The following is a 14825-nucleotide window of genomic DNA, read 5'->3' on the forward strand; positions in this document are numbered from 1 at the left end:
TGATGTTGAGTTGGAAACAAAGCTCAGTCACTCTGATGTTGAGTTGGAAACCCTCTGGAGCTCAGTCACTCTGATGTTGAGTTGGAAAACGGAAGCTTTTAAGTCACTCTGATGTTGAGTTGGAAACGGAAGCTCAGTCACTCTGATGTTGAGTTGGAAACTTAAGCTCAGTCACTCTGATGTTGAGTGTGAAACGGAAGCTCAGTCACTCTGATGTTGTTGGCTGAACGAAGCTCAGTCACTCTGATGTTGAGTTGGAAACGGAAGCTTTCAGTCACTCTGATGTTGAGTTGGAAACATCTTTCAGTCACTCTGATGTTGAGTTGAAACGGAAGCTCAGTCACTCTGATGTTGAGTTGGAAACGGAAGCTCAGTCACTCTGATGTTGAGTTGGAAACGGAAGCTCAGTCACTCTGATGTTGAGTTGGAAACTCTTCAGTCACTCTGATGTTGAGTTGGAAAAACGGAAGCTCAGTCACTCTGATGTTGAGTTGGAAAACAGAAGCTCAGTCACTCTGATGTTGAGTGTGGAAGCTCAGTCACTCTGATGTTGAGTTGAAAACGGAAGCTCAGTCACTCTGATGTTGAGTGTGAAAACGGAAGCTCAGTCACTCTGATGTTGAGTGTGAAACGGAAGCTCAGTCACTCTGATGTTGAGTGAAACAAGCTCAGGTTGAGTTGGAAACGGAAGATCAGTCACTCTGATGTTGAGTTGGAAAACGGAAGATCAGTCACTCTGATGTTGAGTGTGAAACGGAAGCTCAGTCACTCTGATGTTGAGTGTTAAACGGAAGATCAGTCACTCTGATGTTGAGTTGGAAACGGAAGATCAGTCACTCTGATGTTGAGTTGGAAAACGGAAGCTCAGTCACTCTGATGTTGAGTGTGAAACGGAAGCTCAGTCACTCTGATGTTGAGTGTGAAACGGAAGCTCAGTCACTCTGATGTTGAGTGTGAAACGGAAGCTCAGTCACTCTGATGTTGAGTTGGAAACGGAAGCTCAGTCACTCTGATGTTGAGTGAAGCTCAGTCACTCTGAAAGTGTGAAACGGAAGCTCAGTCACTCTGATGTTGAGTTGGAATGGAAGCTGTGTCACTCTGATGTTGAGATTGAAACGGAAGATCAGTCACTCTGATGTTGAGTTGGAAAACGGAAGCTCAGTCACTCTGATGTTGAGTGTGAAATGGAAGCTCAGTCACCTGATGTTGAGTGTGAAACGGAAGCTCAGTCACTCTGATGTTGAGTTGGAAACGAAGCTCAGTCACTCTGATGTTGAGTTGGAAAACTCAGTCACTTGATGTTGAGTTGGAAAACGGAAAAAGATCAGTCACTCTGAATTGAGTTGGAAACGAAGATCAGTCACTCTGATGTTGAGTTGGAAAACGGAAACGGAAGATCAGTCACTCTGATGTTGAGTGCTCAGTCACTCTGATGTTGAGTTGGAAACAGAAGCTCAGTCACTCTGATGTTGAGTTGGAAAACGGAAGCTCAGTCACTCCTCTGATGTTGAGTTGGAAACGGAAGCTCAGTCACTCTGATGTTGAGTTGGAAACGGAAGATCAGTCACTCTGATGTTGAGTTGGAAAACGGAAGCTCAGTCACTCTGATGTTGAGTTGGAAAACGGAAACGGAAGCTCAGTCACTCTGATGTTGAGTTGGAAAACGGAAGCTCAGTCACTCTGATGTTGAGTTGGAAAACGGAAGCTCAGTCACTCCTCTGATGTTGAGTTGGAAAGCTCAGTCACCCTGATGTTGAGTTGGAAACGAAGATCAGTCACTCTGATGTTGAGTTGGAAACGGAAGCTCAGTCACTCTGATGTTGAGTTGGAAAACGGAAGCTCAGTCACTCTGATGTTGAGTATGAAACGAAGATCAGTCACTCTGATGTTGAGTTGGAAACGGAAGCTCAGTCACTCTGATGTTGAGTTGGAAAACGGAAGCTCAGTCACTCTGATGTTGAGTTGGAAAACGGAAGCTCAGTCACTCTGATGTTGAGTTGGAAAACGGAAGCTCAGTCACTCTGATGTTGAGTTGGAAAACGGAAGCTCAGTCACTCTGATGTTGAGTTGGAAAACGGAAGCTCAGTCAATCTGATGTTGAGCTGGAAACGGAAGATCAGTCACTCTGATGTTGAGTTGGAAAACGGAAGCTCAGTCACTCTGATGTTGAGTGTGAAATGGAAGCTCAGTCACTCTGATGTTGAGTTGGAAAACGGAAGCTCAGTCACTCTGATGTTGAGTGTGAAACGGAAGCTCAGTCACTCTGATGTTGAGTGTGAAACGGAAGCTCAGTCACTCTGATGTTGAGTGTGAAACGGAAGCTCAGTCACTCTGATGTTGAGTGTGAAACGGAAGCTCAGTCACTCCTCTGATGTTGAGTTGGAAAACGGAAGCTCAGTCACTCTGATGTTGAGTTGGAAAACGGAAGCTCAGTCACTCTGATGTTGAGTTGGAAAACGGAAGCTCAGTCACTCTGATGTTGAGTTGGAAAACGGAAGCTCAGTCACTCTGATGTTGAGTTGGAAAACGGAAGCTCAGTCACTCTGATGTTGAGTTGGAAAACGGAAGCTCAGTCACTCTGATGTTGAGTTGGAAAACGGAAGCTCAGTCACTCTGATGTTGAGTTGGAAAACGGAAGATCAGTCACTCTGATGTTGAGTGTGAAACGGAAGCTCAGTCACTCTGATGTTGAGTTGGAAAACGGAAGCTCAGTCACTCTGATGTTGAGTTGGAAAACGGAAGCTCAGTCACTCTGATGTTGAGTTGGAAACGGAAGCTCAGTCACTCTGATGTTGAGTGTGAAAACGGAAGCTCAGTCACTCTGATGTTGAGTTGGAAAACGGAAGATCAGTCACTCTGATGTTGAGTTGGAAAACGGAAGCTCAGTCACTCTGATGTTGAGTTGGAAAACGGAAGCTCAGTCACTCTGATGTTGAGTTGGAAAACGGAAGCTCAGTCACTCTGATGTTGAGTTGGAAAACGGAAGCTCAGTCACTCTGATGTTGAGTTGGAAAACGGAAGCTCAGTCACTCTGATGTTGAGTTGGAAAACGGAAGCTCAGTCACTCTGATGTTGAGTGTGAAACGGTGTCCAAATAGGAGCACCTATATATAAGGGTTTTGTATTGGTGTCAAAAGATTTCAAATATATTCAGGTAGAAAAAAATTATATACAGTGCCTTGCGAAAGTATTCGGCCCCCTTGAATTTTGCGACCTTTTGCCACATTTCAGGCTTCAAACACAAAGATATAAAACTGTATTTTTTTGTGAAGAATCAACAACAAGTGGGACACAATCATGAATTGGAACGACATTTATTGGATATTTCAAACTTTTTTAACAAATCAAAAACTGAAAAATTGGGCGTGCAAAATTATTCAGCCCCTTTACTTTCAGTGCAGCAAACTCTCTCCAGAAGTTCAGTGAGGATCTCTGAATGATCCAATGTTGACCCAAATGACTAATGATGATAAATACAATCCACCTGTGTGTAATCAAGTCTCCGTATAAATGCACCTGCACTGTGATAGTCTCAGAGGTCCGTTAAAAGCGCAGAGAGCATCATGAAGAACAAGGAACACACCAGGCAGGTCCGAGATACTGTTCTGAAATGTGGCAAAAGTTCAAGGGGGCCGAATACTTTCGCAAGGCACTGTATCTGTCAAATGTTTAGCCTGAAACAGATCTACAGTTTGTCTTGGCTAAAAAAAAGGTTTTAGACAGGAAACCCACTGAACACACCACGTCATTCAGAACTAAACCCAGTGAACACACCACTAACTAACAGACTCATTGAGAACTATCTCTCTGTAGCATAGAATTAGCAGAGAGTAGTGTTTTACTTAGGATCTCATAATCGCTATCTTGCAAATTACGATTTATGTCAAAGCATGTGCTTGGTAGCGCATCAGGCTACCATCATGTTGTCAGTTGAATTGATCAATAATGATTGATTAGAGGTTTTGTTTCCTCTTTAAACCAGGGGGCTGTGTCGTAAGGACCCAGGCTGTGACTTCTACCTCAGTATGGACACTGACGTGATGCTCACCAACAGACAGACCCTGAAGATCCTCATCGAGCAGAACAGGTATGGTGTTGTTAGGGTTAAGGGTTAGGGTTTGATCAGGCCATTTGAACAGAACAGGTATGGTATTATTAGGGTTAAGGGTTTGATCAGGCCATTTGAACAGAACAGGTATGGTATTGTTAGGGTTAAGGGTTAGGGTTTGATCAGGCCATTTGAACAGAACAGGTATGGTGTTGTTAGGGTTAAGGGTTAGGGTTTGATCAGGCCATTTGAACAGAACAGGTATGGTATTATTAGGGTTAAGGGTTTGATCAGGCCATTTGAACAGAACAGGTATGGTATTATTAGGGTTAGGGTTTGATCAGGCCATTTGAACAGAACAGGTATGGTGTTGTTAAGGGTTAAGGGTTAGGGTTGGATCAGGCCATTTGAACAGAACAGGTATGGTGTTGTTAAGGGTTAAGGGTTTGATCAGGCCATTTGAACAGAACAGGTATGGTGTTGTTAGGGTTAAGGGTTTGATCAGGCCATTTGAACAGAACAGGTATGGTATTGTTAGGGTTAAGGGTTAGGGTTCGATCAGGCCATTTGAACAGAACAGGTATGGTATTGTTAGGGTTAAGGGTTTGGGTTTGATCAGGCCATTTGAACAGAACAGGTATGGTGTTGTTAGGGTTAAGGGTTTGATCAGGCCATTTGAACAGAACAGGTATGGTATTGTTAGGGTTAAGGGTTTGGGTTTGATCAGGCCATTTGAACAGAACAGGTATGGTATTGTTAGGGTTAAGGGTTTGGGTTTGATCAGGCCATTTGAACAGAACAGGTATGGTGTTGTTAGGGTTAAGGGTTTGGGTTTGATCAGGCCATTTGAACAGAACAGGTATGGTATTGTTAGGGTTAAGGGTTTGGGTTTGATCAGGCCATTTGAACAGAACAGGTATGGTATTGTTAGGGTTAAGGGTTTGGGTTTGATCAGGCCATTTGAACAGAACAGGTATGATGTTGTTAGGGTTAAGGGTTTGGGTTTGATCAGGCCATTTGAACAGAACAGGTATGGTGTTGTTATGCACAGTGTTTGGGTACTTGATAGGGGTTTGAACAGAACAGGGACTGGTATTGTTAGTTAATGCTGATGGTCATAACAGAACAGGGACTCTTATTAAGGGTTAGGGGTTGGATGCAGGCCAAAACAGAACAGGTACTGTCTTATTGTGTGTAATGCCTCTGGCCATAAGGAACAGGGAATTGTCTTAATGCAGAAGCCCAATGATCTAACGTGCATGCACAGGGACTGCTTATTGTGTTAATGGGGGCCATAAGGAACAGGGACTCGTATTGTGTTAATGCTGCTGGCCATAAGGAACAGGGACTCGTATTGTGTTAATGCTGCTGGCCATAAGGAACTCTGAAGGTTATATTACTGCTGAAGGTTATATTACTGATGAAGGTTATATTACTGCTGCAGGTTATATTACTGCTGAAGACTGCTGAAGGTTATATTACTGCTGAAGGTTATATTACTGCTGAAGGTTATATTACTGCTGAAGACTGCTGAAGGTTATATTACTGCTGAAGGTTATATTACTGCTGCAGGTTATATTACTGCTGCAGGTTATATTACTGCTGAAGGTTATATTACTGCTGAAGGTTATATTACTGCTGCAGACTGCTGAAGGTTATATTACTGCTGAAGGTTATATTACTGCTGCAGACTGCTGAAGGTTATATTACTGCTGAAGGTTATATTACTGCTGCAGGTTATATTACTGCTGAAGGTTATATTACTGCTGAAGGTTATATTACTGCTGAAGGTTATATTACTGCTGAAGGTTATATTACTGCTGAAGGTTATATTACTGCTGAAGGTTATATTACTGCTGAAGGTTATATTACTGCTGAAGGTTATATTACTGCTGAAGGTTATATTACTGCTGAAGGTTATATTACTGTTGCAGACTGTTGAAGGTTGTATTACTGCTGAAGGTTATATTACTGCTGAAGGTTATATTACTGCTGAAGGTTATATTACTGCTGAAGACTATATTACTGCTGAAGGTTAAATGACTGCTGCAGACTGTTGAAGGAGAATCATCAGATTAACTGGTAATTGACACAGGCATGGTGTTTTAGCTGAAAATTATATTACGTGAACCCAGTGTTATATTACTGCTCAAGGTTATATTAAGGACATGAAGGTTATATTACTGATGAAGGTTATATTAACATGCAAGATTATATTATCAGCCCGTGTCAAATATGTGAGTTGGAAACATTGTATTTTGTAAGCAGTGTGTTTCTAACCAGGTGCACAGCATTTCTTTAGCTAAGATGCCCAAATAATTATATCTAGTTGTGTGAACATGACATTTTAAATTGAAATAATGTTTGCCAAGTTATGTTTTAATAGTACTCAACTGAAAAGTTGAGTAAACTATAACAGGCTCTGGGACCACCAGCTACTTCATAATATTTAGTTGAAACAACTAGATTTTTGTTTTTAAATTATTATTTTTTCCATAGTATCTGCCTGTTTTATACAGATGAAGGTTATATTACAGTCTGAAGCCTGTTTATTACAGTCTGGGCCTGTTTAAGGAGAATCACAGTTAACTGGGCCTGTTTAATACAGTCTGGGCCTGTTTTAGCTGGAAACAGTCTGGGCCTGTTTAATACAGTCTGGGCCTGTTTAATACAGTCAAAGGTAAGGAAGGACATGTTGAGTAATACAGTCTGGGCCTGTTTTATACAGTCTGCCTGTTTAATACATGGATATCTGGGCCTGTTTTATATGTCTGGGCCTGTTTAACATTGTATTTTGTAAGCAGTGTGTTTATAATACAGTCTGGGCCTGTACAGCATTTGTTAATAAGATGCCCTGTTAATACAGTCTGGGCCTGTTTAAACAGTCTGGGCCTTTTTATACAGTAATGTTTGCCACAGTCTGGGCCTGTTTAATACAGTCTGGGCCTGTTTAAACAGTCTGGGCCTGTACTATAACAGTCTGGGCCTGTATACCAGCTACTTCATAAGTATTTAGTTGAAACAGTCTGGGCCTTTGTTTTTAAAGTCTTATTTTTAATAGTAGTCTGGGCCTGTTTAATACAGTCTGGGCCTGTTTTATACAGTCTGGGCCTGTTTTATACAGTCTGGGCCTGTTTTATACAGTCTGGGCCTGTTTAATACAGTCTGGGCCTGTTTAATACAGTCTGGGCCTGTTTTATACAGTCTGGGCCTGTTTTATACAGTCTGGGCCTGTTTTATACAGTCTGGGCCTGTTTTATACAGTCTGGGCCTGTTTAATACAGTCTGGGCCTGTTTAATACAGTCTGGGCCTGTTTAATACAGTCTGGGCCTGTTTTATACAGTCTGGGCCTGTTTTATACAGTCTGGGCCTGTTTTATACAGTCTGGGCCTGTTTTATACAGTCTGGGCCTGTTTTATACAGTCTGGGCCTGTTTTATACAGTCTGGGCCTGTTTTATACAGTCTGGGCCTGTTTTATACAGTCTGGGCCTGTTTTATACAGTCTGGGCCTGTTTTATACAGTCTGGGCCTGTTTTATACAGTCTGGGCCTGTTTTATACAGTCTGGGCCTGTTTTATACAGTCTGGGCCTGTTTAATACAGTCTGGGCCTGTTTAATACAGTCTGGGCCTGTTTTATACAGTCTGGGCCTGTTTTATACAGCCTGTGCCTGTTTTATACAGTCTCTGTTATATAGAGTCTATGTCTGTTATATACAGTCTATGTCTGTTATATACAGTCTGTCTGTTATATACAGTCTGTGTCTGTCTTTTCTCTCTTTTCCCTCCTCTTGATTTTTCAAGTGTTGTCTCTTTAAACCAGATGTCTTTGTGGTGGGGGCAGACCTGAGACAGAAGCCCTGGTTTGAGTCCCAAATGGCACTCTAATCCCTATATCTCTCTAGGTCCTGGTCAAAATGTAGGGCACGACATAGGGAACAGGGTGCTATTTCAGACCCTGGAGGCCCGAAGAGAAAGCCCTCTGGGTTATTTAAAGAGGCCATGGGAACTCTCCAATCTGTCTACAATCCTGGACATTCAGTACGTCCTTGTCTTCCATCCCATTTCCTGCATTGTATCCGTATTGTAGATGAACGCTGTAATTTATGGTAATGCATCCTATATAAGTTGTTTTCCCTCGGGAATCACGCTCCGTTCTTCGCGATGTTCGTGGCTTTAAAAATATAGTGTTTGAGCTCCAACAGCGAGGATGTGTGTCTATGTCTCACGCACATTTAAATGCAAACTCACACCGAGCGGCCTTGTGTCTTCCCACCACCATTTAGGAACTGGCCAGCAGAATGCCTGTGTGAATTCAGCATATGTCTGGTTTACTGTAATATGACCCAGTGAGGTTCTGCTCTAGCTTTACCCACTTGGTAGCAGTCCTCCCGGGCCACTTTGGGTTGAGTTCTGAGCTGCAGGATGTCTGTTACACCACTAAGACACCCAGTATATCTGATGGCCGACTGGGAAATGACAACTAGTTATATCCTGTTTAGCAGAATTACACTCTCTCTGTCTCCTCTCTGTCTCCTCTCTGTCTCCTCTCTGTCTCTCTCTCTCTGTCTCTCTCTGTCTCCTCTTTGTCTCCTCTCTGTCTCTCTCTCTCTGTCTCTCTCTGTCTCCTCTCTGTCTCTGTCTCTCTCTGTCTCCTCTCTGTCTCTGTCTCTCTCTGTCTCCTCTCTGTCTCTGTCTCTCTCTGTCTCCTCTCTGTCTCTGTCTCTCTCTGTCTCCTCTCTGTCTCTCTGTCTCCTCTCTGTCTCTCTCTCTGTCTCCTCTCTGTCTCTCTCTCTCTGTCTCTCTGTCTCCTCTCTGTCTCTCTGTCTCCTCTGTCTCTCTCTCTCTGTCTCTCTCTCTGTCTCCTCTCTGTCTCTGTCTCTCTGTCTCTCTCTCTCTGTCTCTCTCTCTGTCTCTGTCTCTCTCTCTCTGTCTGTCTCTCTCTGTCTCTCTGTCTCTGTCTCTCTGTCTCTGTCTCTCTGTCTCTCTCTCTCTCTCTCTCTCTCTCTCTCTCTCTCTCTCTGTCTCTCTCTCTCTCTCTCTCTCTCTCTCTCTCTCTCTCTCTCTCTCTCTCTCTCTCTCTCTCTCTCTCTCTCTCTCTCTCTGTCTCTCTCTCTCTCTCTTCTCTCTCTGTCTCTCTCTCTGTCTCTCTCTCTGTCTTTCTCGCTCTCTCTCTCTCTCTGTCTCTCTCTCTGTCTCCTCTCTGTCTCTCTATCTCTGTCTCTCTCTCTGTCTCCTCTCTGTCTCTCTCTGTCTTTCTTGCTCTCTCTCTCTCTTTCTGTCTCTCTCTGTCTCTCTCTGTCTTTCTCGCTCTCCCTCTCTCTCTCTCTCTCTCTCTCTCTGTCTCTCTCTGTCTCTCTCTGTCTCTCTCTGTCTTTCTCTCTCTCTCTGTCTCTCTCTCTGTCTCTCTCTGTCTTTCTCGCTCTCTCTCTCTCTGTCTCCTCTCTGTCTCTCTCTCACTCTCTCTCTCTCTCTGTCTGTCTCTCCCCTTGTCTCTATCTCTCTCTCAGTTCAAGTAAAGAGCTTTATTGGCATGGGAAACATGTTTACATACCCTACATTATTCATCTCATATGTATACGTATATACTGTACTCTATATCATCTACTGCATCCTTATGTAATACATGTATCACGAGCCACTTTAACTATGCCACTTAGTTTACATACTCATCTCATATGTATATACTGTACTCAATACCATCTGCTGTATCTTGCCTATGCTGCTCTGTACCATCACTCATTCATATATCCTTATGTAGATATTCTTTATCCCCTTACACTGTGTATAAGACAGTAGTTTTGGAATTGTTAGTTAGATTACTTGTTGGTTATTACTGCATTGTCGGAACGAGAAGCACAAGCATTTCGCTACACTCGCATTAACATCTGCTAACCATGTGTATATGACAAATAACATTTGATTTGATTGCCAAATCAAGTGAAATGGATAAACAAAATTGAAATAAATAAACAGTGAACAGTAAATATTGTACTCAAGTACAATTTAGGTTGAAGAGGGTGTGACTTGGGTCTCCTGGGTGGCGCAGTGGTTAAGAGCGCTGTACTGCAGCGCCAGCTGTGCACCCAGAGACTCTGGGTTCGCGCCCAGGCTCTGTCGTAACCGGCCTTGACCAGGAGGTCCGTGGGGGCGACGCACAATTGGCCTAGCGTCGCCCGGGTTAGGGAGGGGTTGGCCGGTAGGGATATCCTTGTCTCATAGCACACACGCAACTCCTGTGGCGAGCTGGGCACAGTGCGCACTAACAAAGGTTGCCAGGTGCACACTCTGACACATTGGTGTGGCTTGGATGGGTTGTGTATCAGAGGACGGGAGTTCTAGCGATGAGACAAGTTAGTAGCTACTAAAACAATTGGATACCATGAAATTGGGGAGAAAACAGGGTAAAATTCAGCAACAAAAAAAAGGAAAAAAAGAAGAGGGTGGGGCTTAAGCTGTATCCCTGTCTCACCCCATGGCCCAGTGGAAAGAAAATTGTGTGATTTTTGCCAAGCTTTTTTGAAGTTTAACATATCAAATCATTTTTGTCACATGCGCCAAATACAACAGGTGTTGTTGGAGTTGTGCCTGGCCATGCAGTCATGAGGGAACAGGGAGTACACGAGAGGACAGGAGAGGACTGAGCACATGCCCCTGTGTTGATGTGTTGTTACCTACCCTTACCACCTGGGGGATGCCCATCATGAAGTCTAGCATCCAGTTGCAGAGGGAGGTGTTTAGTCCCAGGGTCCTTAGCTGAGTGATGAGATTTGAGGGCACGATAGTCAATGAATAGCATTCTCACAAAGGTGTTCATTTTGTCCAGGTGGGAAAGGGCAGTGTGGAGCGCAATAGAGATTGCATCATCTGTGGATCTCTTAGTGTGGTATGGAAATTGGAGTGGGTCTAGGGTTTCTGGGATAATCGTGTTTATTTGAGCCATGGCCAGTTTTTCAAAGCATTTCATGGCTACAGAAGTGAGTGCTACGGGTCTGTAGTTATTTAGGCAGGTTACCTTAGTGTTCTTGGGCACAAGCACTATGGTGGTCTGCTTGAAACATGTTGGTATTACAGACTCAGACAGGGAGAGGTTGAAAATGTCAGTGACAACACTTGCCAGTTGGTTCAGCGCATGCTTGGAGCACACGTCCTGGTAATCCATATGGCCGAGCGGCCTTTTGACCTGTTTAAAGTTCTTACTCACATCGGCTGCGGAGAACGTGATCACACAGTCATCCGAAACAGCTGGTGCTCTGATGCATGTTTCAGTGTTACTTGACTCGAAGCAAGCGTAGAAGTTATTTATCTCGTCTGGTAGGCTCGTGTCACTGGGCAGCTCTTGGCTGTGCTTCAATTCAGTTTGACTGACAAACAGTTTTTAATATTCCGTTGGTAGGATATACCTGCTTTCAGTTCGTCCCATTTATTTTACAGCGATTGAACGTTAGCTAGCAGAACAGGGGGCAGATTAGCCACTCGTTGCCTGATCCTCGCAAGGCACCCAGATCTTTTGCCTCGAAATCTCAGTTTCCTTCTCCAGTAAATCACGGGCATTGGGTCCTGGCTGGGTGTCATTCTGTAGAAACACAGCAGTCCTGGCTGGGTGTCATTCTGTAGAAACACAGCAGTCCTGGCTGGGTGTCATTCTGTAGAGACACAGTAGTCCTGGCTGGGTGTCATTCTGTAGAAACACAGCAGTCCTGGCTGGGTGTCATTCTGTAGAAACACAGCAGTCCTGGCTGGGTGTCATTCTGTAGAAACACAGTAGTCCTGGCTGGGTGTCATTCTGTAGAAACACAGCAGTCCTGGCTGGGTGTCATTCTGTAGAAACACAGCAGTCCTGGCTGGGTGTCATTCTGTAGAAACACAGCAGTCCTGGCTGGGTGTCATTCTGTAGAAACACAGCAGTCCTGGCTGGGTGTCATTCTGTAGAAACACAGCAGTCCTGGCTGGGTGTCATTCTGTAGAAACACAGCAGTCCTGGCTGGGTGTCATTCTGTAGAAACACAGCAGTCCTGGCTGGGTGTCATTCTGTAGAAACACAGCAGTCCTGGCTGGGTGTCATTCTGTAGAAACACAGCAGTCCTGGCTGGGTGTCATTCTGTAGAAACACAGCAGTCCTGGCTGGGTGTCATTCTGTAGAAACACAGCAGTCCTGGCTGGGTGTCATTCTGTAGAAACACAGCCTGGCTGGGTGTCAGTCCTGGCTGGGTGTCATTCTGTAGAAACACAGCAGTCCTGGCTGGGTGTCATTCTGTAGAAACACAGCAGTCCTGGCTGGGTGTCATTCTGTAGAAACACAGCAGTCCTGGCTGGGTGTCATTCTGTAGAAACACAGCAGTCCTGGCTGGGTGTCATTCTGTAGAAACACAGCAGTCCTGGCTGGGTGTCATTCTGTAGAAACACAGCAGTCCTGGCTGGGTGTCATTCTGTAGAAACACAGCAGTCCTGGCTGGGTGTCATTCTGTAGAAACACAGCAGTCCTGGCTGGGTGTCATTCTGTAGAAAACACAGCAGTCACAGCAGTCCTGGCTGGGTGTCATTCTGTAGAAACACAGCAGTCCTGGCTGGGTGTCATTCTGTAGAAACACAGCAGTCCTGGCTGGGTGTCATTCTGTAGAAACACAGCAGTCCTGGCTGGGTGTCATTCTGTAGAAACACAGCAGTCCTGGCTGGGTGTCATTCTGTAGAAACACAGCAGTCCTGGCTGGGTGTCATTCTGTAGAAACACAGCAGTCCTGGCTGGGTGTCATTCTGTAGAAACACAGCAGTCCTGGCTGGGTGTCATTCTGTAGAAACACAGCAGTCCTGGCTGGGTGTCATTCTGTAGAAACACAGCAGTCCTGGCTGGGTGTCATTCTGTAGAAACACAGCAGTCCTGGCTGGGTGTCATTCTGTAGAAACACAGCAGTCCTGGCTGGGTGTCATTCTGTAGAAACACAGCAGTCCTGGCTGGGTGTCATTCTGTAGAAACACAGCAGTCCTGGCTGGGTGTCATTCTGTAGAAACACAGCAGTCCTGGCTGGGTGTCATTCTGTAGAGACACAGCAGTCCTGGCTGGGTGTCATTCTGTAGAGACACAGCAGTCCTGGCTGGGTGTCATTCTGTAGAAACACAGTAGTCCTGGCTGGGTGTCATTCTGTAGAAACACAGTAGTCCTGGCTGGGTGTCATTCTGTAGAAACACAGTAGTCCTGGCTGGGTGTCATTCTGTAGAAACACAGTAGTCCTGGCTGGGTGTCATTCTGTAGAAACACAGCAGTCCTGGCTGGGTGTCATTCTGTAGAAACACAGTAGTCCTGGCTGGGTGTCATTCTGTAGAAACACAGTAGTCCTGGCTGGGTGTCATTCTGTAGAAACACAGTAGTAGTCTTAGTCATGTCCGACTCATTGAAGAATAACTATTTATCCAATGTGAGGAGTTTTGAGGTGTTTTCTTTTTATTTGTCTATTAGGGTGTGCATACGTGGTCTATCGTACGGTAATTTGTTTTAAAAAAAAACTATTTGACATTTGCTCAGTACATTGTTTGCACTGAGGAAATGTAGAAGTCTGCTGTTAATTATAATGCAGAGTATTTTTCCAAGGTTGCTGTTGACTCATATCCCATGGTAGATATTGGGGTCAAATTTGTCTCCACTTTTGTGGATTGGGGTTGTCAGTCCTTGGTTCCAAATATTGGGGAAGATGCCAGAGCTCAGGATGATGTTAAAGAGTTTTAGTATAGCCATTTGGAATTTGTGGTCTGTATATTTTTGTTATTTCATGTAGGATACCATCAACACCACAGGTCTTTGGGGTTGGAGGGTTTTTATTTTGTCATTCAATGTAATTGGAGAATCCAGTGGGTTCTGGTAATCTTTAATAGTTGATTCAAAGATTTGTATTTGATCATGTAGATGTTTTTGCTGTTTGTTCTTTGTTAAAGAGACAAAAACGATTGGAGAAGTGGTTTATCCACACATCTCCGTTTTGGATAGATAACTATTTGTGTTGTTGTTTGTTTAGTGTTTTCCAAGTGGTTAGAGTCTATGGATTATTCAATTGCATTGAGCTGATTTCTGACGTGCTGTTCCTTCTTTTTCCGTAGTGTATTTCTGTGTTGTTTTAGTGATTCACCATAGTGAATGCGTAGACTCAGGTTTTCTGGGTCTCTATGTTTTTGGTTGGATAGGTTTTGCAATTTAATTTTTAGGTTTTTGCATTTCTTCTTCAAATCATTTGTTATTGTTGTTGATTTTCTTAGGTTGTCTGATTTGCAATTTTTAGATTTGATAGGGAAGCTGAAAAGTCAAATATAGTCTTAGGCTTTATAATGCAAAGTTTACACTACACTATTACAGTGAAGGTGAAGTGTAGGTGAAGGTGGGGGGAAGGTGAAGTGTAGGTGAAGGTGGGGGGAAGGTGAAGTGGGGGGAAGGTGAAGTGAAGGTGAAGGTGGGGGGAAGGTGAAGTGTAGGTGAAGGTGGGGGAAGGTGAAGGTGGGGTGAAGGTGGGGGCAGGTGAAGTGTGGTGAAGGTGGGGGAAATCAAATGAAAGTGTAGGTGAAGGTGGGGGGAAGGTGAAGGTGAAGTGAAGGTGAAGGCGGCAGGTAACCTAGTGGTTAGAGTGTTTGACTTCAAATCAAAGTTTATTTGTCACGCGCGCCGAATACAACAGGTGTAAACCTTACAGTGAAATGCTTACTTACAGGCTCTAAACAATGGTGTGGAAAAAAGTGTGTGTGTGTGTGTGTGTGTGTGTGTGTGTGTGTGTGTGTGTGTGTGTGTGTGTGTGTG

The 14825-nt window shown here is 44.2% G+C and overlaps 1 protein-coding gene across 2 annotated transcripts in view; it reads left to right on the forward strand.

Annotated features, from left to right (window-relative positions):
• Window positions 1-14825, forward strand: part of LOC118381823 (procollagen-lysine,2-oxoglutarate 5-dioxygenase 2-like) — a 160216-nt gene that overhangs the window by 95745 nt on the left and 49646 nt on the right. For both annotated transcript variants that reach the window (XM_052498651.1, XM_052498648.1), the window contains exon 11: window positions 3983-4087. In XM_052498651.1, coding sequence (XP_052354611.1) covers window positions 3983-4087 — 105 coding nt within the window. The remainder of the gene's footprint in view (window positions 1-3982; window positions 4088-14825) is intronic.

Source organism: Oncorhynchus keta, chromosome 4, assembly GCF_023373465.1.
Source record: "Oncorhynchus keta strain PuntledgeMale-10-30-2019 chromosome 4, Oket_V2, whole genome shotgun sequence".
NCBI classification, from domain to species: domain Eukaryota; kingdom Metazoa; phylum Chordata; class Actinopteri; order Salmoniformes; family Salmonidae; genus Oncorhynchus; species Oncorhynchus keta.